This window comes from Rhinopithecus bieti, unplaced genomic scaffold (assembly GCF_001698545.2).
Source record: "Rhinopithecus bieti isolate Rb0 unplaced genomic scaffold, ASM169854v2 scaffold_1017, whole genome shotgun sequence".
Lineage (NCBI taxonomy): Eukaryota > Metazoa > Chordata > Mammalia > Primates > Cercopithecidae > Rhinopithecus > Rhinopithecus bieti.
The window spans coordinates 1,168,165-1,188,099 of record NW_016803657.1 but is presented as its reverse complement, the minus strand read 5'-3'; the positions used below and the strand labels follow the sequence as shown (position 1 = coordinate 1,188,099).

Here is a 19,935-nt window from a genome sequence, read left to right as displayed (position 1 = left end):
TCTCACTGTGTCACCCAGGCTGGAGTGCAGTGGCACGATCTCGGCTCACCGCAACCTCCACCTCCTAGGTTCAAGCGATTCTCCTGCCTCAGCCTCCCGAGTAGCTGGGATTACAGGCATGCACCTCCATGCCCAGCTAATTTTGTTTTTGTTTTTGTTTTTTTTGAGACAGAGTCTCGGTCTGTCACCCAGGCTAGAGTGCAGTGGCTCGATCTCGGCTCAGTGCAACCTCTCCTCCCGGGTTCAAGTGATTCTCCTGCCTCAGCCTCCCAAGTAGCTGGGATTACAGGCACGTACCACCACACCCAGCTAATTTTTGTATTTTAGTAGAGATGGGGTTTCACCATGTTGGTCAGGCTGGTCTCGAACTCCCGACCTCGTGATCCACCCACCTCAGCCTCCCAAAGTGCTGAGATTACAGGCGTGAGCCACTGCGCCCGGCTTAATTTTGTACTTTTAGTAGAGACAGGGTTTCTGCATGTTGTTCAGACTGGTCTCAAACTCCTGTCCTCAGGTCATTTGCCCACCTCAACCTCCCAAAGTGCTGGGATTACAGGCGTGAGCCACTGTGCCCAGCCCATATTCATATATTACATGTATATAATTTTTTAAAATTAGGAGCTAGGGCTGGGCGCATGGCTTACACCTCTAGTCCCAGTACTTTGGGAGGCCAAAGAGAGTGGATCACCTGAGGTCAGGAGTTCAAGACCAGCCTGGCCAACATAGTGAAATACCATCTCTACTGAAAATACAGGGCCGGGCACGGTGGCTCAAGCCTGTAATCCCAGCACTTTGGGAGGCCGAGACAGGTGGATCACGAGGTCAGGAGATCGAGACCATCCTGGCTAACACGGTGAAACCCCGTCTCTACTAAAAAATACGAAAAGCTAGCTGGGCGAGGTGGCGGGCGCGTCCCAGCTACTCGGGAGGCTGAGGCAGGAGAATGGCATAAACCCGGGAGGCGGAGCTTGCAGTGAGCTGAGATCCAGCCACTGCACTCCCGCCTGGGCGACAGAGCGAGACTCCGTCTCAAAAAAAAAAAAAAGAAAAGAAAATACAAAAATTAGCTGGGTGTGGTGGCAGGCGCCTGTAATTCCGGCTACTTGGGAGGCTGAGGTTCAAGAATCGCTTGAACCTGGGAGGCGGAGGTTGCAGTGAGCAGAGATCCCGCCACTGCACTCCAGTCTGGGCGATAGAGTGAGACTCTGTCTCAAAAATAAAATAGAATTAGGAGCTAGGAACTTTTATGTATAAAAGTTCATTTGTGTTCAAATAAGGACTGAAGCACAAACAATTGTTTCAACAGTGGGACCACAGCTGGGCCTTGGGGCATCACCCCTTTCATGTGGTTAGGATGGGGCTCTGAAGAACTATTGTGCTTGTCTGGAGACTGGCCAGCAAGCACAGACGGTGGGTGCAGGCTCTAATCCCACTGCTGGGAGGCAGCCTGTGGGTCTTGGGCTGACCTGGGACCTAACTTTTGGGGCAAACAGTTGGGCAGGAGGCAGTGGGGTGGCTGAGTTCAACATCAAGTCCTCTACTCCTCCCTCCTCTTCTCCTGCTTCAATCCCTGGGAGCTTTCATGTCACTCTATACCATTTCTGGGTGTTTTTCTGGCATATTTTGTTGATGGCCCTGGAGTGCTTACCTTTGATTTTTTTCTTTTCCTTTCTTTTTTTCTGTGTCACCCAGATTGGAGTACAGTGGCATAATCATAGTTCACTGCAGCCTGGGACTCCTGGGCTCCAGCAGTCCTCCTATCTCAGCCTCCTGAGTAGCTGGGACTAAAGACATGCACCAGCACACTCAGCAATTTTTTTTTTTAAGAGATGGGGTCTTGCTGGACAGGAGTGGTGGCTCACGCCTGTAATCCCAGCACTTTGGGAGGCCAAGGCGGGTGGATCACTTGAGGCTGGGAGTTCAAGATCAGTGTGACCAACATGGAGAAACCCTGTTTCTACTAAAAATACAAAATTAGCTGGGCTTGGTGGCACATGCCTGTAATCCCAGCTACTCGGGAGGCTGAGGCAGGAGAATAGCTTGAATCCAGGAGGCAGAGGTTGTGGGGAGCTGAGATCGCGCCATTGCCCTCCAGCCTGGGCAACGAGAGTGAAACTCTGTCTCAAAAAAAAGAAAAGAGAGAGAGATGGGGTCTTGCTGTCTCCCAAGCTGGTCTTGAACTCCTGGCCCAAGGCAATCCTCCAACCTGGGCCTCTGAAAGTGCTGGGGTTGCAGGTGTGAGCTACCACACCCAGCCTAGTTCTCATCTCTTACCTGCATGGAGGAAATGTTTTCCTTCTGGCTTGCATCTGACCCTGCTCACTCAGCACAGCCTCAGGTAGTATCAGATCTTAGTTTCAGTACTGACTCCCTCCCTTACTGGCTATGACAACTTGAGGACAACCATCCTTTCTGCCTCAGACTCAAGTGTCAAATAGGATTCATGCCACCAGCCACAGCTGTCTCATGGGACTCTTGGACTGATGGAGGTGAAAATGCTCCAAGCACCTGAAGGTGGCAGAGAGGAAAGCTGCCCAGCATTGGGTCCTGTAAGAACATCTGGGGAGAGAATGGTAAAGCCAGGTGTCCTCTGGGCCACACTGGGAAGGGCACAGGGAAGATCCCAGGACAGCGCTGAAGAATCTGTTGATATCTTTCCTTCTCATAATTCCTTTCCACCAGAGGGTAGAGCAAATACTTGGAACCTGGGATCCACCCCAGGCCTCCCCTCACCTGGGAATGCCTTCCAGCTATGCAGGTGGGTCCTAATCTCTCATCTGCCTAAGACTTGATGTGAATCTAGACCACACCCCTCAGCTTTTCTGAGCCCCAGTTCTTCATCTGTAGACTGTGTTCATGCTGCCTCCGTTGTGGGAAAATTGAGATGTGCACAAAAGTGTCTAGAGTGAGTATGGGACAACTAGGGTTACTACCCCTTCGCCATTGCCACGGGCCCCCACTGATCTCACAATTCGGAGCACCCCTACCACCCGTGAGGCAGTCCTGTGTTGGCTGGAATCAGCCTGTGTTCTAGAATCTTGTCCCCTCCACTGTCCTCCTGGTTCTAGAATCCTACTGCTATTCCATACCAGGCACTCTAGAACCAGAGACTGCTACTTTTCCTGGGCAGGGCCTGCTTGCTCCAGCTCTCAAGTCTGACTTGCATCTACGCTGTAGGCAAGATGCGGCTGCGAGACCGCATCGCCACATTCTTCTTCCCAAAAGGCATGATGCTCACCACGGCTGCACTGATGCTCTTCTTCTTACACCTGGGCATCTTCATCAGCGACGTGCACAACTTCTGCATCACCCACCACTACGACCGCATGAGCTTTCACTACACGGTCGTCCTGATGGTAGGCTCAGGGTAGGGACACAAGGGCTGGCTGTGGGAGGCCCGGGGGGCTAAGGGAAACCCCGCTGTTGTGTCAGGGGGCTACTCTCCCACTAGATGGGCCTACAGTTCTCCCAGGTGATCAGCATCTGCTGGGCCGCCATGGGGTCACTCTATGCTGAGATGACAGAAAACAAGTACATCCGCTGCTCTGCCCTGACCATCCTGAGTGAGTGGCAGGAGGGGGAGGGTGCAAGGGGGAGCGGGGAGCTTTGGAACCATGAGATGTGGCAAGGAGTAGCCAGGGAAGGGTACTGGGGCTCATGGGGGGCTCTCTCCTCCACCCAGTGCTCAACGGAGCCATGTTCTTCAACCGCCTGTCCTTGGAGTTTCTGGCCATCGAGTACCGGGAGGAGAACCACTGAGGCCTGGGGAGTCGGAACAGGGCTGAGGCTGAACAAAAAGGCTGCCTCGGGCATTTTAATAAAGTTGTTTATTTCCACCTGCCAGCTCCTTCATGGGGCGAGGGGTGGGAGGCTGGAGACCCGGGAGGAAAGCAAGTCAAGACAAATGCTTGACCCGCGGGGACTCCAGGCCCGGCCTGCAACCACTCTGGTGGACTCGGCTTTGGGTCCGGGGTCTTAGTGTCTTAGGCTTGACAGAGAGGGGCAGTGAAGAGGTGCCCCCAGCCTCCCCATTACCTCGCCTCTCCTCCACAGGACCCAAGTCCTAGGCTGGCCTAGCCACAAGCAAGGGGGCTCAGGAGGGGCCCACACGGATGTGAGGGTTCATGAGTGGGTCCAGGTTGGGGTCGCTGTCTGCTGCGGCCCGGCCTAGGCGAGACATGAGGGCAAGGAGGGCCAGGAAGCCCAGCAGTCCCAGGAGTAGCAGCAGGCCCGCTCGCTGGAGCAGGGTCAGCGGTCGCTTCCGAGACCCGGCCCGGCTCCTGGGGGGATGAGGGGAAAATCAGGTCAGGCCCCAGTCCCTGGTGGCCCCCACGGCCTAGAGACAAGCCCTGGTCACCACCCATTCCTGAACCTCCATCTCCTCGTCTGTGCCTCAAGGATGATCACTCCTGCACTTGCCACCATAGGGCCTTATTGTGCAGCTCAGACCAGCTGAGGCACACGACTGTGTTCTGGAAACTACAACATGTCAGGTGTCGGGGAGAGTTACAAAGATTAGGGGGTGTCAGATCAGGAAGGGGCCTCAAAGAGCCTGAGTCCAAACCTCCTGTGTAGGAGGCACTGAGACAGCCCCAGAGAGATGCAAACCACAGCTTCTGCTGCACAGCCAAGGCCTCTGCACAGCCCCAGCACCAGGTACTGTCACTCCCCAGAACGAACCCCTTTGGTCATGAAACTGTCCCTCCCAGGGCCTCTGGTTCCTACTCCCTCTCCACCCCTTCCCGGCATTCCGCCCGCCTGACCCTGTGTACCTTAGCAGCTGGGCCAGCCAACCCAAGGCAGGCCGGCGTCGGTACTTGTCATCGTCACAGTCTCCGTGGAGGCCTGGTGTCCGGTCATCATCCCGCGTATCATACACCTTCCTAGGGGCTACAGGGTGGAGCCACTAGCACCAATAGACTCAGGAAAACTGGCCGCTTTGGGGAGGGCTAGGGGGATCACCTGCCCTCCTCAGTCTGACAGAGCATCTCAGAATTCTGCGGAGGTAATGGCTGTGCTTGGATTGAGGAAAGGTTCCTCCAGGTGGGTCTCTCTCAGGATCCTCAAGCTCCCCGTACACAAACCACTCCACCACCCTCTTTCTATCCTTCCGCGGCCTGGATAACTCCCAGGCTCACCATGAGTCAAGGGCTCAGGATTGCCCATGTGGATCACTGTGTGCTGCTCGGGCCGGCCTGGGGAAGCTGGGGGCCGGGGTGCCTGGCTGTAGAAGGCTGGGGCAGCAGAGGCGCTGTCTACCTCCTCTGGTCCAGGGGTACTGCTGGCTGTGGGCGGAAAGAGAGCCATCAGCAGAAGTAGTGGGTAGAGCTCAGGGGTACAGCATGTGACTGTAGACCAAGGGAGCTGTCAGCAGAGCAGGGAGGCTAAAGCCCAGACAGTCGGTGGAAGCCACCACTTACCATTAAAGCTAGACCAGTCAGAGAAGTCAGACGTGTTGAGGGGCTCGGGCTCTGGGCTCACCACCTCATCGATCTGGAGGAAGGAATCTGGGTCACCAGGCTGCCTAGTACTGTCCCCACCCACCCATCTGGCTCAGGTGGGGCACAGGGCAGATGGATGGTCAGACAGAGGGACTCTCACCAGAGGGAGGCCCAGTCCTGCCCGGGCCCAGTTGACCGTGGCCAGCTTCTCTCTCAGTGCGGAGGCCACGGGGCCAGCCAGGTTGGTTGGGGGGAAGATGGGGCCATTGCAGCTGGGGCACTGGTAGCCGGCAGGTGCTGTGTTTCGGGGTAGCTGGGCAGCACGTTCATTGAGGCAGGCCCAGTGAAAGAGATCTTAGGGCCCATGAGACAGGGGAGAAGAGACATGAGGAAGAAGACACTTAGGGCTCCTAGCCTAGCAATAGCCCCCAAACCATTGCAGGACATATGGACACAGGTGTGTGCCAGAGCCTTCTCCTCCCCGTCCTGTTCCCCAAAACATCGGTCTTCTTGGCTATCACCATCTAAGTCCAGGCAGTGCTACCAAGCTGTCCAGCTCACAGGGGTAAGTTTGGGTGGGAAGAAAACGCCACCTCTCCTTTCAGTGAGTCCTCTCTGGGCTTGCATTCATCATACTCTTTGGGCTAATGGCTAATAATGAACAGTTTCAGAAAAGGTTCCTTAACATACACACAGCCACACATATGCATGTACACATCCCTGGGCATACATGTACATGTGCTTATAAGCACATAATCAAACACAAGTAGCATTCCCTGTATCTACATTATGGGCACAGGAGCCCTCACACATACACATCTATACACTCACAGGTTTGCTAACACTCAGGCACACTCAGCCATGCATTCTCTTGCACTCCCACAACACACCTGTGTTCATATGTTCACGTACATACATTTACCCATTGATTCACCCCCAAGTACTAATCAACACACTAACACTCATTTAAACACACAATGTACATTAAATGCCTGCAAGTACACACACGTACTCACAAGGAGAAACACATATGGAGCTGCCTCTTGCATTAGCTCCTTCAAAAACTGGAGCTAAGGCTCTTACCCCAGATTCAGGTCAGAGTTATGACACATATGTCTGCTGACTTCTTTTAGCTAACTTTAATGTGGGAAACTCACTTCCTCTCTGTTTAGCCTTGGAATCAGTGGTGGATCCTGAATATCTGAAAGCGACATGCCGGTCTGGCTAGCTAATAGTCACGGCCACCAGCATACACATAAGCTTGACTGGCTCTCACTCAAACCTCCAGATTGGCAGGGCTGAATTTTTAGGAAAGAGGAACTAGGAGCTTTAATTTTTAGGAAAGACAGTGAGGCCTAGAAAGGAAGAATAACTTGCCTGAACTTACAGAGCAGGTAAGGAACTTTAATATGACTAGAATCTGGGCTCTGAGACTTGGGGGACTCACTGTCCTGCTGCTTGAGGAGGGCCTGGAAACCAGTCACCAAGCTGGCCCCTGAGGCTGGCCTGATCCCCCCGAGGTGCCAAGGCCTCACCATAGCAGACAAGGCGGGTCGTCTCTCGGCTGGCCAGGGGTATGTTGCACAGGCGGCAATTGGGGTTGTAGTCGCTATCTTGGAGCCACTGCAGGTAGGACTGGACGATGCACTGGAGTGGGAGAGAGATGTCACAACTGGTGCTGGGGCTGCTCGGCCTATCACCCCACGGTCTGACTGTCTCTTTTTCTCTAGTCACAGAGGAGACTCATCCTTTCGTTTGTTCAATCAATATTTATTGAGCACATACTGTGCGCCAGACTCTCTCTTGGGGGCGGGGGATGTATCAGTGAACAAAATAAACCAAGTCCTTGCCCTTGTGGGGCTTACATTCTAGCGCGGGGTCCCTCATGGATTTGGAGGAAGCCAATACCGCCTTGCCCACCCAGTGCCCTGCTCAGTCGCTCCCCTGAAGGCCCCACCTTGGCGTGATTGGCTACCAGGCAGTGCTCGCAGACGTTGACTCGGTGTTCGAAGCAGAACAGGTTGGTCACCTTTCTCTTGGGGCACTTACAAAGCCCCATGATCGATCCTGGGAAAGGGGCCTGAGTTGGTAGGAAGCCAGGTTCTGGTGGCCACCACTACGCTCTCACCAGCCCAGTTTCCACTCTTAACTCCCCCAGACACACCTCTCTTATTCGCCCCGACCCGAGATTTCTGCCCACTGTTCCTCCTTATGCGGGGAAACACCCCCTGCATAAATCCCGCCTCCGGCGACCCCTCAATCCTTCTGGATCCCGCCCCCGGCCAGGCCCCTCCATCAGCGACTCCCCGATACCAACGGCCCCGCCCCCAAAGCCTCTCCTGAGCCCCACCCCCTCCAAGCCCCGCCCCTTCTCTACAGACCCCAGTCTCTGTGTTTACTGATCGGCCGCTGCACCGGTCCGAAGGGCGGCAGCGATGCTTCGAGGCGAGGAAGGGCAGGGACCACTTTCTCCAAGGATCTTGCTCCGCACTCTTCAGCCCCGGCCGCCCCGATTATCCCTCCGCTGCCACGTCTCTTCCGGGTGCGGCGCGCCCTGATGACGCCATTGCGCCCCTGGGCCGCGCCTCCGTGACGCTAGACGTGAAGACGGGTGGAAAAGGGAGGGGGTCCGAGCGCCGCGGACCTCTCGCCTACGTCACTTCCGCTTCCTTCTCGCAGGGCGGGTAATTCGAAAGTTTTTTGCAGCGAGTGGCCTTCCCCGTTGGCACGCGCCCGGGGCGGCGGCGCTGGAGGAGCTCGAGACCGAGCCTAGTTATGTCTGGGAGGCGAACTCGGTCCGGAGGAGCCGCTCAGCGCTCCGGTGAGCGGAGGGCGCGAGGGAGACGTGAGGTCGAGCCGTTTGGGGGACGCAGTCCTGTGAAAGATGGCCCTTCCCTCCCGCTGCTGCCTCCAGAGGAGGCGCCCTTAGAAGGGCTTGTTTGGGAATCTTCTTGCTGTCTCTAGAACCTGTTCTCTGGACTCTAAGGTCTAGAGTCCTCCTCTACCACTTAACTTTTTTCTCTTTCCAGGGCCAAGGGCACTATCTCCTACTAAGCCTCTGCGGAGGTCCCAGCGGAAATCAGGCTCTGAACTCCCGAGCATCCTCCCTGAAATCTGGCCGAAGGTGAGCCCCAGGTTTCTCACTTCCTCCCCTTGTGGCCCCTCACCTAATGTTGAGCTCACGTTCATCCCTCTTCTCCAGACACCCAGTGCGGCTGCAATCAGAAAGCCCATCGTTTTAAAGAAGATCGTGGCCCATGCTGTAGAGGTAAAGGCTAAGGAGGGTGTTGTGGGTGAGTAGGCGGGCGAAACTGGGGGCCAGCTATGAGATCAATTGGTATTGTACCCCGCAGGTCCCAGCTGTCCAGTCACCTCGCAGGAGCCCTAGGGTGAGTTCACTTTCATCTACTTAATTAAGTAGAATCTGGGTCACTCTAGAGGTGGACAGCACACATTGGCTGCTCACATCTGCCCAGGGAGCTGTTTTGCAGTACTGCAAAAGCAGTTTGCCTCTGGGCACCTGCATGCATTGCCAGTCTTGAGTACTCCCTGAAGACTTAATACACTTAACTTTTTATGCCTTGTGTATTTCTACCATTTTCCTGGAACTTCCTGTAAAAGCTGAGCGATGTCTTAACTCCACATACTGCCTTTCTAATCCATTTTGCCTTTAGCTTTCATTTATGGGTGTTCTAAGATAAGTCATGTGTATGACATTTTTACAGTTTTAGCAGAAGCTATTATCAAACGATGTTTCATTAATAGACAATCTGAAGACAATGAATGAGAAATGTGAACTCCTTTGAAGAGCTGATAGGGATTAGAGTCAACTGGGGAGAAAGACAAATGACCAGTGATGGCAGCGTTGTGTACTGGGACTGCAATAAGGAATGCTAGATGCTATGATGGTGGCTAACCCAGACCATGTGGCTCAGGGAATGTTTCATGGAAGAAGAAACATTTAAACTGAGTCTTTAAAGACAAGTAGAGGGCGGGTGCAGTGGCTCACACCTGTAATCCTAACACTTTGGGAGGCCGAGGCGGGCAGATCACTTGGGTCAAGAGTTTAAGACTAGCCTGGCCAACATGATGAAACCCTGTCTCTACTAAAAATACAAAAATTAGCCAGGCATGGTGGCACATGCCTGTAGTCCCAGCTACTCAGGAGGCTGAGGCAGGAGAATCGCTTGAACCCAGGAGGCCTAAGTTGCAGTGGGCCAAGATCGCACCCCTGCACTCCAGCCTGGGCAACAAAGCGAGACTCCATCTCAAAAAAAAAAAAAAAAAAAAAGACAATTGGGGTGTTCCAGGTCAAAGAAGAAGCCATGTTTGCAGAGATTGGGAATTTAAAGAAAAATCACAAGGTTTGGGGAATAGCAATTTGTTTAGTGTCTGCAGCAGACCTCAGCAGGGGAGGGGGCACCCTAAGGCAGAGCAGAGCCCGATGAGGCACAAAAGCCACACTCATGACTTGGGCTTCATTCTTGGGTCTGTGGGCAGCCTTTGGAGAGTTCTGGGTAAGGCAGTGACTGAGTCAAGTTTGAGTAAGAAAGACCCTTCTGGGGGCTGTGGGGAGAATGGTTTGGAGAAGCGCTACTCTGGGACTCCAAGACCAGCGGAATGACGTGAAGTCCAGGAATTCTGAAGCATGAAGCCAAGGGCGTGAGCTAAAGCCAGGATGATACACAGTACTGGGTTCAGAGGGAATCCCTCCCCAGAGACCTTCCCTGATGACCCTTATCCTATTGCTGTCACATTTCTCTATGTAATTCTCTTAGGCCTTACAGGTTCTAAAGACAAGGTCTTGCTCTGCCACCCAGGCTGGAGCACAGTGGTGAGATTTTGACTCACTGCAGATCCTCCCTCCTCAGCCTCTCAAGTAACTGGGATTTTTTTTTGTAGAGATGAGGGTTCACTATGTTGCCCAGGCTGGTCTTGAACTCCTGGGCTTAAGTGATCCTCCCACCTTGGCCTCCTAAAGTGTTGGGATTATAGGCATGAGCCACTGTGCCTGATCCTTACCAGTTCTTCTAGTGTATTTTCTTGCATGTTTGATGTCTTTCTCTCCCCTCTAAGAACATAGGCACCTTGAGGGTAGGGACTTCTGCCTTTCCTAGTAGCCACTCTTTCTTGTTGACTGACTGAGATTCATGGTACATCAAGCAGGATAAAGTTGCCAGGACCTGGGTGACTGCTTGACTACAGAGGATGAGGAAGTGGTAGTCAGTGGTGACCACCAATTTGTTCAGCTTCCCTGTTTTTTGTTTTTTGTTTTTTTGAGACAGAGTCTCACTTTGTCGCCCAGGCTGGAGTGCAGTGGTGCAATCTTGGCTCACTGCAAGCTCTGCCTCCCAGGTTCATGCCATTCTCCTGCCTCAACCTCCCAAGTAGCTGGGACTACAGGTGCCCGCCACCAGGCCCAGCTAATTTTTTTGTATTTTTAGTAGAGACGGGGTTTCATCATCTTAGCCAGGATGGTCTTGATCTCCTGACCTCGTGATCCGGCCGCCTCGGCCTCCCAAAGTGCTGGAATTACAGGTGTGAGCCACCGTGCCCGGACTTTTTTTTCTTTTTTTTTTGAGTTGGAGTCTCGCACTGTCACCCAGGCTGGAGCACAGTGGCGCAATCTTGGCTCACTACAACCTCCACCTCCCAGGTTCAGTTGATTCTCCTGCCTCAGCTTCCCAAGTAGCTGGGATTACAGGCACCTGCCACCACGCCTGGCTAATTTTTTTGTATTTTCAGTAGAGACGGTTTCACTATTGTTGGCCAGGCTTGTCTCTTCTGACCTCAGGTGATCCACCCACCTCAGCCTCCCAAAGTGCTGGGATTATGTGCATGAGCCACCATGTCTGGCCACCTGTTACCTCTTGAACTTCATCTTCAGTTTCTTCCTCTTTCCTTCACTTCAGCCACACTGGCCTCTTGTTCTTTGACCCTGACTAGTACGCTGTGGCCTCAGGGTTTTTGCACCTTCTGTTCCCACTGCCTAGAACACTTGGCCACGAGTCACTCCCACACCTCCTTCAAGTTGTAGCTAGAATGTCACCTCAGTGAGGCCTATATTGACCTTTATCTCTTTGCAATTCTTTTTTTTTTTTTTTAAGACGGAGTCTCGCTCTGTTGCCCGGGCTGGAGTGCAGTGGCTGGATCTCAGCTCACTGCAAGCTCCGCCTCCCGGGTTCACGCCATTCTCCTGCCTCAGCCTCCCGAGTAGCTGGGACTACAGGCGCCCGCCACCTCGCCCGGCTAGCTTTTGTATTTTTTAGTAGAGACGGGGTTTCACCGTGTTAGCCAGGATGGTCTCAATCTCCTGACCTCGTGATCCACCCGTCTCGGCCTCCCAAAGTGCTGGGATTACAGGCTTGAGCCACCGCGCCCGGCATCTCTTTGCAATTCTAACCTACCCCAAGCACTCTGTCCTGTTCTGTGTTTTCCTGTAGAGCTTGATACTGCGCATATAATACCGAATTTTCTTATCTGTTTTTCCCTTAGAATGGGGCAGAGGTTTTCTCTGTTTTATTCCCTGCTGTATTCCCAGTTCCTGGCACAGAACAGGTGACTGATAAATACTTATGGACTGAGTGGACATTTTAGGACAATCCTCATCAGCTGTGTGGCAGATGGACCACAGCAGGCAAGGGCGGAAATGTGGAGAGAAATCAGAAGGTCACTGGGACCAGCCTGGGCAACGTAGGGAGATCCCCCTGTTCTACAAAGAAACAAAAAAAATCAGCCAGAGTGGCACATGCCTGTAGTCCCGGCTACTCAGAGGCTGAGGTAGAAGGATTGCATGAGCCCTGGAGGCTGAGGCTGCAGTGAGCCATGATTGTGCCACTGCACTCCAGCCTGGGCAACAGAGTTAAGACGCTATATCCGGAAACAAAGCAAAAGAAAAAAAGGTTGCTCAGCTGGTCTAGAAGATACCTAATGAGGGCTTGAGTTGGTCAGAGGGGAGTCTGGATGCTGGGCACATTTTGGAAGCAAGCGACAACATCAGCAGATGGGGCAAGTCCACTTGTGTCACAAAAGCAGACTCCTCGGAAGCAATGGTGGGTTGTTTTCTTCTCCCCTCGTCTCTTTCAGGGTCTGATTTGTCTCTTCCTTAAAAGAGTGTGTGTCCTGTGGGTCTTTCTTTCCATGCTGAATGTTCTCAGGCTTTTCTGGAAGTAAGCAGTCCAACTAAGTATTGGGGGCATCCTCTCTTCTGTCCTGGTACAGATTGCCTTTTCTTGGAGAAAGAAAACGAGCCCCTGGCAGGGACCTTACTAAAGAGGACCTTTTCAAGACACACAGCATCCCTGCCACCCCCACCCCCACTCCTGTGCCCAACCCTGATGCCGAGTCCAGCTCCACGGAAGGAGAGCTGGACGCCAGAGACTTGGAAATGTCTAAGAAAGTCAGGCGTTCCTACAGCCGGCTGGACACCCTGGGCTCTGCCTCCACCTCCACCCCAGGCCGCCGGTCCTGCTTTGGCTTCGAGGGGCTGCTGGGGGCAGAAGACTTGTCCGGAGTCTCACCAGTGGTGTGCTCCAAATTCACTGAGGTCCCCAGAGTCTGTGCAAAGCCCTGGGCCCCAGACATGACTCTCCCTGGAATCTCCCCACCACCCGAGAAACAGAAACGTAAGAAGAAGAAGATGCCAGAGATCTTGGTGAGTGAGAGACAGGGGTTTTTCTCTGCCGTGTGCTCTGGCAGACGTGCAGGGCTGGGGCTCAGGCTCTTTTGGGGGATAGGCAGCACCTGCAGGGTGTGGGTGAGATGCTCCAGCCACCATGTTCCCTTCTCACTCACCTGGCTCCCCATTTCTCTTCCCTCAGAAAACGGAGCTGGATGAGTGGGCGGCGGCCATGAACGCGGAGTTTGAAGCTGCTGAGCAGTTTGATCTCCTGGTTGAATGAGATGCAGGGGGGGATGCACCTGGCCAGACTCTCCCTCCTGTCCTGTACATAGCCCCCTCCCTGTGGAGGGGACACTTAGGGTCCCCTCCCCTGGTCTTGTTACCTGTGTGTGTGCTGGTGCTGCACATGAAGCCTGTCTGCCTTTGAGGGCTTGGGCAGCAGTGGCAGCCATCTTGGTTTTAGGAAATGGGGCCGCCTGGCCCAGCCACTCACTGGTGTCCTGTCTCTTGTCGTCCTGTCCTTCCTATCTCTCCAAAGTACCACAGCCAGTTTCCAGATGGGCCACAGACTGGGGAGGAGAATCACTGGCCCAGCCAGAAGTTAAAGGGCTGAGGGTTGAGGTGAGGGGCACCCTCTGCTCTTGCTGGGAAGGGTGGCTCCTTGGAAATAGGCCCAGGGGTTCTGCCAGCCTCGGCCTTTCCATCCTGAGTTGCCTTCTGTTGGTGGCTTTCTTCCTGAACCCATCTGCGTAAAGAGGTTTTCGGTTCCGTGGGTTTTCCTTCCAATTCTGTAAATAGTCCCAGAGAGAATTCGTGGGCTGAGGGCAATTCTATCTTGGAGGAAGAAGCTGGACATTCAGCCTGTGGAGTTTTGAAGGATGTGGGGAGCCTTAGTTGGGTCTCAGACCATAAGTGTGTACTACACAGAAGCTGTGTTTTGTAGTTCTGGTCTGCTGTTGAGATGTTTGGTAAATGCCAGGTTGATAGGGCACTGGCTGCTTGGAGCAAAGGGGCCACCAGGTGCTGTGGGTTTCTGTGGCTCATGGTCTCTGGGCTGGTGCCTTCCGCAGGGCCCACACTGGAGTCTTACCACTCTGCTGCAGGGGTGGAAGGTAGCCCCTCTTGTCACTCACACCCATTTCTTACAAAATAAGTTACACAGAGTCTACTTGGCCCTAGAAGAAAAAGTTGAAGAGTCCCAGTCTTACTAGCATTTTGCGACTGTGCTTGTAAAGTCCTCGGAAACTCCTCGTGTACCAGACAGCGGCGGGGGCTGATAGCAATTTTAGTTTTTGGCCTCCCTATCCTCTCACATGAGAACACTGCCTGGATGCATCTCATGATCTCTGGAGAATTTCCCCATCTTTCTCTTCTTTGAATACTGAGGATTCAATAGTGTGGATTCGAAGGCTGCCCTGCCCTGACTCTGCCACCGCACCCCAGTACATTGTACCTTTTGATGTTCATAAGATCATGGAAGTAGACGCTGAGGTGTGCAGAGGAGCTGGTGGATAACACAGAATGCCAGTGAAGATGAGTGCTGGGTCAGGGTACTTGGGAGAAACGTTGCAGGCCAGGCGGGCCCTAATAAAACCCTCTGCCAGGCCTGGGAGTCCCAGGCCATCTGCTCAATGCTCTGTGCTTTGTCAGACCTGCAAGCACGCCCCCTTGCGGGGAAGCCTAGGTGTCCTTGAGCTGAGCCGCACTGAAGAACTCTTGTCCTCACTGGCTGATGAGGCAGAACTCTTGGGAAATGTCTTAGTCCTGCAGAATCAGGGGTCACCAGATGATGCGGAGTTGAGATCATCACTGCAAACTTCTCTGTTCCTGAGGAACTAAATTTAAGGAAAAAAATGGGATTTTGTTTTATAGTTGGAAAAAAATCCTGATTAAAGATTTTCTGCCTGTTCATGGACTATGTTTCTTTTATTGAGTCAAAGGCAGAGCCGAGGGTAAGGCCAGGCCTGCTGTGGGCTGCATCACTGGGGTTGTCCCTTTGTCTAGGCGCTCCCAGCCCCGCTCACCCCCATTCGCCCCATGGTAGATCACTGTCCTGCCCCACTTTTTTTTTTTTTTCTTCTTGAGGCAGAGTCTCACTCTGTCGCCTAGGCTGGAGTCCAGTGGCATGATCTCAGCTCACTGCGACCTCCACCTCCCGGGTTCAAGCGTTTCTCCTGCCTCAGCCTCCCAAGTAGCTGGGGTTACAGGCGCCCGCCACCAAGCCCGGCTAATTTTTATATTTTTATTAGAGATGGGGTTTCACCATGTTGGCCAGGCTGGTCTCGAACTCTGACCTCAAGTGATCTGCCCTCCTTGGCCTCCCAAAGTGCTGGGATTACAGGCGTGAGCCACCGCGTCCGGCCTGTCCTGCCCTTTGTCTTGTTTATTTCTGTCCAGTCTCTAATCCGCTCCTCTTCCAGGAGGAAGAAAGTCGGGTCTGGGGTGAGGGTGCTAAGAGCTCCCCCAGTGTCCACAGGAGATGCCTGGGAAGTAAACATCCTCCCAAGTCCAGCCCTCGTTCCCCATTCCCTTTCAGGCTCCTTTGAAGGAGGCTGAGTTGCTCACTCCATGGTCCAGACTGGACACTGTGTAGCAGCAGGTGCTGTGGGACCCCTGGGGAGCTGTTCAAAGATGCTGATGCCTGGGAATTCTCCCACTTGGCCTTAGGTAAGCCTAGGACCCTACATGCAGGTGGCACAGACCAGTCTCCCATCCCATCCTCCACACTCGTACTTGCCTCCTAGTCATCCAAACAAATCAAAGCCATTAAGTTTTCCGCAGACTTAATTTACTTTGACCTCCTTTTCTGACCCAGAGGACACGGGTCCCTTCTTCAAGGCTGACTTTTCCACTTTGGCTTTTGATCCAATGATCTTGTCTCAAACCTTCCTCTTTCTGCCAAGTCCTAAATGGCTTTTATTTGCTTTGTTGTTAAAAAATGACAACCAGGCTGGGCACAGTGGCTCACACCTGTAATCCTAGCACTTTGGGAAGCCGAGGCAGGAGGATCACTTGAGCTCAGGAGTTCGAGACCAGTCTGGGCAACATAGGGAGACCCTGACTCTACAAAAAATGTAAAAAAAAAAAAATGGGTGTGGTGGCGCATATCTGTAGTCCTGGCCACTCAGGAGGCTGAGGTGGGAGGATCACCTGAGCCTGGGAGGTCGGGGCTATAGTGAGCCATGATGACACCATTGCACTCCAGTCTGGGCAACAGAGTATAGACCCTGTCTCAAAAGACAAAAACAACCGAAAGTTGACCAGCATCTGTCGTTAGCTACCACCATTACTCCCTCCTTTTAAGCTTGAAGGAACGTTCCAAGTTGCTGTTTACTTTCTTTGAATTTATTCCCAATGCCCTCATCACTCTCTTTACAGCTCAAAGGTAACCAGTGATGTCCTAATGTCCAGCATTCCAAGCTCAGGACTCTGTCAGCACACCCTCTTTGGGGCTATGGCACTGCCAGCTCCTTTTTCTTGGCTTTTCCTGAAATGTCTGGATACCAGGCCTCAGTCCTGGACCCTGGACCCTGCCTGCTCTTGCCAGGTAGCCTCAGGTTCTCTGGACTGCCTCCTTGCTCAAGACTTGGCCATCTTTATCTCCAACCTAAAACTGTCCTGAGCTACAAATCAGAATCTAGAACTGCCTTTCAGGAAGTCATCTGAAGCTCTGCTCATCCAGCAGCTTGCTTACTCCTGTGTTCTCTGTGCCATTAGCAGAGCCACCAGCTGACACAGTCACACAGGCCAGGAACCCAGGACCAGCTCCTTCCTTCACCCCATCTGGCCAGCCCCATCCCCCTCAACATCCCCCCACCCCACAGTCACCAGACAATTGCACTAACCTCCTGTGGGTGCTTCCCTTTGGCTGCTGTGTCTCCACACTGTCCGCACTGCAGGTAGAACATATTTCCTAAAACATACAATATGATCCTGTCTCTCCCCTTCTTAATTTTTTATTTTTATTTTTGAGATGGAGTTTCACTTTTGTTCCCCAGGCTAGGGTATGGTGGCACAATTGGCTCACTGCAACTTCCACCTTCTGGGTTCAAGCAATTCTCCTGCCTCAGCCTCCCGAGTAGTTAGGATTACAGGTGCCCGCCACCATGCCTGGCTAATTTTTCTATTTTTAGTAGAGACGGGATTTCGTTATGTTGGCCAGGCTGGTCTCAAACTCCTAACCTCAGGTGATCCGCCCAACTCGGCCTCCCAAAGTGCTGGGGTTATAGGTGTGAATCACCATGGCTGGTGTGCTGGGCCTATTTCTCCCCTCCTTAAAACCCTTTCTTTTTTCTTTTTTTTTTTTTTTTTTTTTTTGAGACTGAGTTTCACTCTTGTCACCCAAGCTGGAGTGCAATGGCACGATCTCGGCTCGCCACAGCCTCCGCCTCCCGAGTTCTAGCGATTCTCCTGCCTCAGCCCCTGAGTAGCTGGGATTACAGGCATGTGCCACCACACCCAGCTAACTTGTAGTTTTAGTAGAGACTGAGTTTCTCCATGTTGGTCAGGCTGGTCCTGAAATCCCGACCTCAGGTGATCCACCATCCTCGGCCGCCCAAAGTGCTGGGACTACAGGCGTGAGCCACCGCGCCCGGCCACAACCCCGCCTTTGTTTGTTTGTTTGTTTTGTTTTGTTTTTTGAGACAGGGTCTGGCTCTTTCGCCCAGGCCGGACTGCAGTATTGTGATCTGGGCTCACTGCAACCTCCACCTCCCAGACTCGAGCCATCCTCCCACCTCAGCCGCCCGAGTAGCTGAGACTACAGGCATGTGCCACCATGCCTGGCCTTTAAAACCTTTTAATACCATTTCACATCTGAGTGTAATAAGACCAGAGAAAGTTGAAAGCAGGGATTGGAATAGATTTGTACACCCATGTTCCTAGCAGCATTATTCAACAATAACCAAAAAGCGGGAAACACAAATGTCTACCAGCAGCTGAATGGATAAAGTGTGACCTATCGATACAGTGGAATATTATTCAGCTTTAAAAAGAAGGAAATTGGGCCAGGCGCAGTGGCTCACACCTGTAATCCCAGCATTTTGGGAGGCCAAGACTGGCGGATCACTTGAGATCAGGAGTTCAAGACCAGCCTGGCCAACATGGTAAAACTCCGTCTCTACTAACAATAGAAAAATTAGCTGGGCGTGGTGGCAGGTGCCTGTAATCCCAGCTACTGGGGTGGCTGAGGCAGGAGAATGGCTTGAACCCAGGAGGTGGAAGTTGTGGTGAGCCAGTATTGTGCCACTGCACTCCAGCCAAAACAGAAACCTCTGCTGATTTCCCATGCTCCGTGCTGTGGTAGAATGGATGGTCGCTGGTGGATCCCAACAACCAGGACCTAAGCTGATCAGATTCCCCACCTTGAGCAATGGGTGTGAGGAGGGATGAAGGCACCGCCTGTCCAGCAGTGTCTGGTGGGGGGAATGTGTGTTTGCTCATCTGCAGGCCCTCCCCCGCCCTGGTTCTGGCAGTCGGCGGCCTACAGTACCTGCCCTTTAAAGTCTCTTCTTTCCATGAGTTCTGTGACTCCCCAGCATCCTCCCAATAAACTCCTTTTTGCTCAAATCAGACAGCATTGTTTCCTGTTTGCACCCCAGGACCCTGGCTGGTCTAGGGGGCTCCTGACACCTTAGCGGGGCTCATGAGGACTCCAGGCCAAGGCTGGTGTCCAGGCTTCAGCCCACAGACCCAACGCAGGCTGCGAGTTGCTCGGAGGTCCCTGCCTCTGAACCTTTGCTGTCTGCCTCTTGTGTCTTTTCCCACTCCTGCGTCACCTGGGTAGCCCCGCGTCATTGAATCTGGCTCATACGTCACTCCTGCTCAGCCTTTCCTCCCCACCTGCCCCACCCCGGTGAAAGCAAAGAGCACAGGTTCTGCAATCCAACCCGCTTTGAATCCTGGCTCTGCCAGCTTCTAGCTGTATGACCCCAGGCAAATGATAATAATTAGATTTTGCTGTGCCTCAGTTTACTTATCTGTAAAATGAGGACAATAATAATACCTGTGCCACAGTGTTTAAAAATGAGATGGCCGACTGGGTGTGGTGGCTCACACTTGTAATCCCAGCACTTTGGGAAGCTGAGGTGGGTGGATCACTTGAGGTCAGGAGTTCAAGACCAGCCTGGCCAAGATGAGGAAACCCCATCTCTACTAAAAATACAAAAATTAGCTGGGTGTGGCGGTGGGCACCTGTAATCCCAGCTACTCGGGAGGCTGAGGCAGAAGAATCACTTGAACCCCGGGGCTGGAGGTTGCAGTGAGCTGAGATTGTGCCACTGCACTCCAGCCTGGGTGAAAGAGCGAGACTCCATCTCAAAAAAAACAAAAAAAAACAAACAAAAAAAACAATGAGCTAATACAAGTAAAGCATTTAGTGCATGGTGAGTGCTCAATGAACAATTTTCAAGTAGAACTGACCATTCCCTCCCTTTTTAAGTCCCAGAAATTGGGGTACGGCCGGGCGCGGCTGGCTCAAGGCCTGGTAATTCCCAGCCACTTTGGTGGAGGCCTAGACGAGCGGATCACGACGGTCGGGGAGGATCGGAGAACCATCTGGCTAACACGGCTGAACCGTCTCTTAATAAAAAAAAAAAAATACAAAAACTAGGGCCGGGCGACGGTGGCGGGCGCCTGCTAGTCCCAAGTACTCGGGGGGCTGAGGGCAGGAGAATGGCCCCGTAAACCAGGGAGGCCGGAGGCTTGCAGGTGGAGCTGAGATTCCAGCCCCCACTGTGCTTCCAGCCTGGGGCCGACAGGAGCCGAGACTAGCCTGGGCGACAGAGCGAGACTCCGTCTCAAAAAAAAAAAAGAAAAAAAAGGCCGGGCGCGGTGGCTCAAGCCTGTAATCCCAGCACTTTGGGAGGCCGAGAC

At 53.1% G+C, this 19,935-nt stretch overlaps 3 protein-coding genes across 10 annotated transcripts in view; 2 read left to right on the top strand and 1 right to left on the bottom strand.

Moving 5' to 3' along the window:
- CATSPERH (catsper channel auxiliary subunit eta) overlaps positions 1-3,996 on the top strand; it is an 8,365-nt gene extending 4,369 nt beyond the window's left edge. Inside the window, exons 2-7 of one of the 6 annotated variants that reach the window (XM_017893581.1) lie at positions 2,422-2,573; positions 2,683-2,758; positions 2,848-2,905; positions 3,131-3,356; positions 3,464-3,563; positions 3,683-3,836. In XM_017893581.1, coding sequence (XP_017749070.1) covers positions 2,484-2,573; positions 2,683-2,758; positions 2,848-2,905; positions 3,131-3,356; positions 3,464-3,563; positions 3,683-3,759 — 627 coding nt within the window. In that variant the 5' untranslated portion in view covers positions 2,422-2,483 and the 3' untranslated portion in view covers positions 3,760-3,836. Of the gene's footprint in view, positions 1-2,421; positions 2,574-2,682; positions 2,759-2,847; positions 2,906-3,130; positions 3,357-3,432 lie in introns of all 6 variants that reach the window. The other 5 variants (XM_017893572.1, XM_017893564.1, XM_017893544.1 and 2 more) reach the window with 5 other exon arrangements.
- ZFPL1 (zinc finger protein like 1) lies at positions 3,813-8,046 on the bottom strand. 3 transcript variants are annotated; one of them, XM_017893528.1, is made up of 8 exons: positions 7,823-8,046; positions 7,399-7,508; positions 6,977-7,088; positions 5,602-5,795; positions 5,421-5,493; positions 5,139-5,285; positions 4,773-4,890; positions 3,813-4,280 (listed from the first exon to the last, which is right to left on the bottom strand). In XM_017893528.1, exons 2-8 carry the CDS (start codon positions 7,498-7,500, stop codon positions 4,094-4,096), a joined length of 933 nt encoding a protein of 310 aa, XP_017749017.1. In that variant the 5' UTR covers positions 7,501-7,508; positions 7,823-8,046; the 3' UTR covers positions 3,813-4,093. The 3 variants fall into 3 exon arrangements, with proteins under 3 accessions (XP_017749017.1, XP_017749023.1, XP_017749012.1); XM_017893534.1 differs by lacking the exon at positions 7,823-8,046 and adding an exon at positions 7,606-7,749 and having other exon boundaries at positions 6,889-7,088; XM_017893523.1 differs by lacking the exon at positions 7,823-8,046 and adding an exon at positions 7,606-7,744.
- Positions 8,047-8,113: 67 nt separating this feature from the next.
- CDCA5 (cell division cycle associated 5) lies at positions 8,114-14,973 on the top strand. Its single transcript, XM_017893602.1, is given in 7 exon segments — positions 8,114-8,262; positions 8,471-8,565; positions 8,644-8,709; positions 8,795-8,837; positions 12,669-12,689; positions 12,692-13,095; positions 13,262-14,973. Coding segments are annotated over 7 exon segments (756 nt in total). The 5' UTR covers positions 8,114-8,216; the 3' UTR covers positions 13,343-14,973.
- The last annotated feature ends 4,962 nt before the right edge of the window (positions 14,974-19,935 follow it).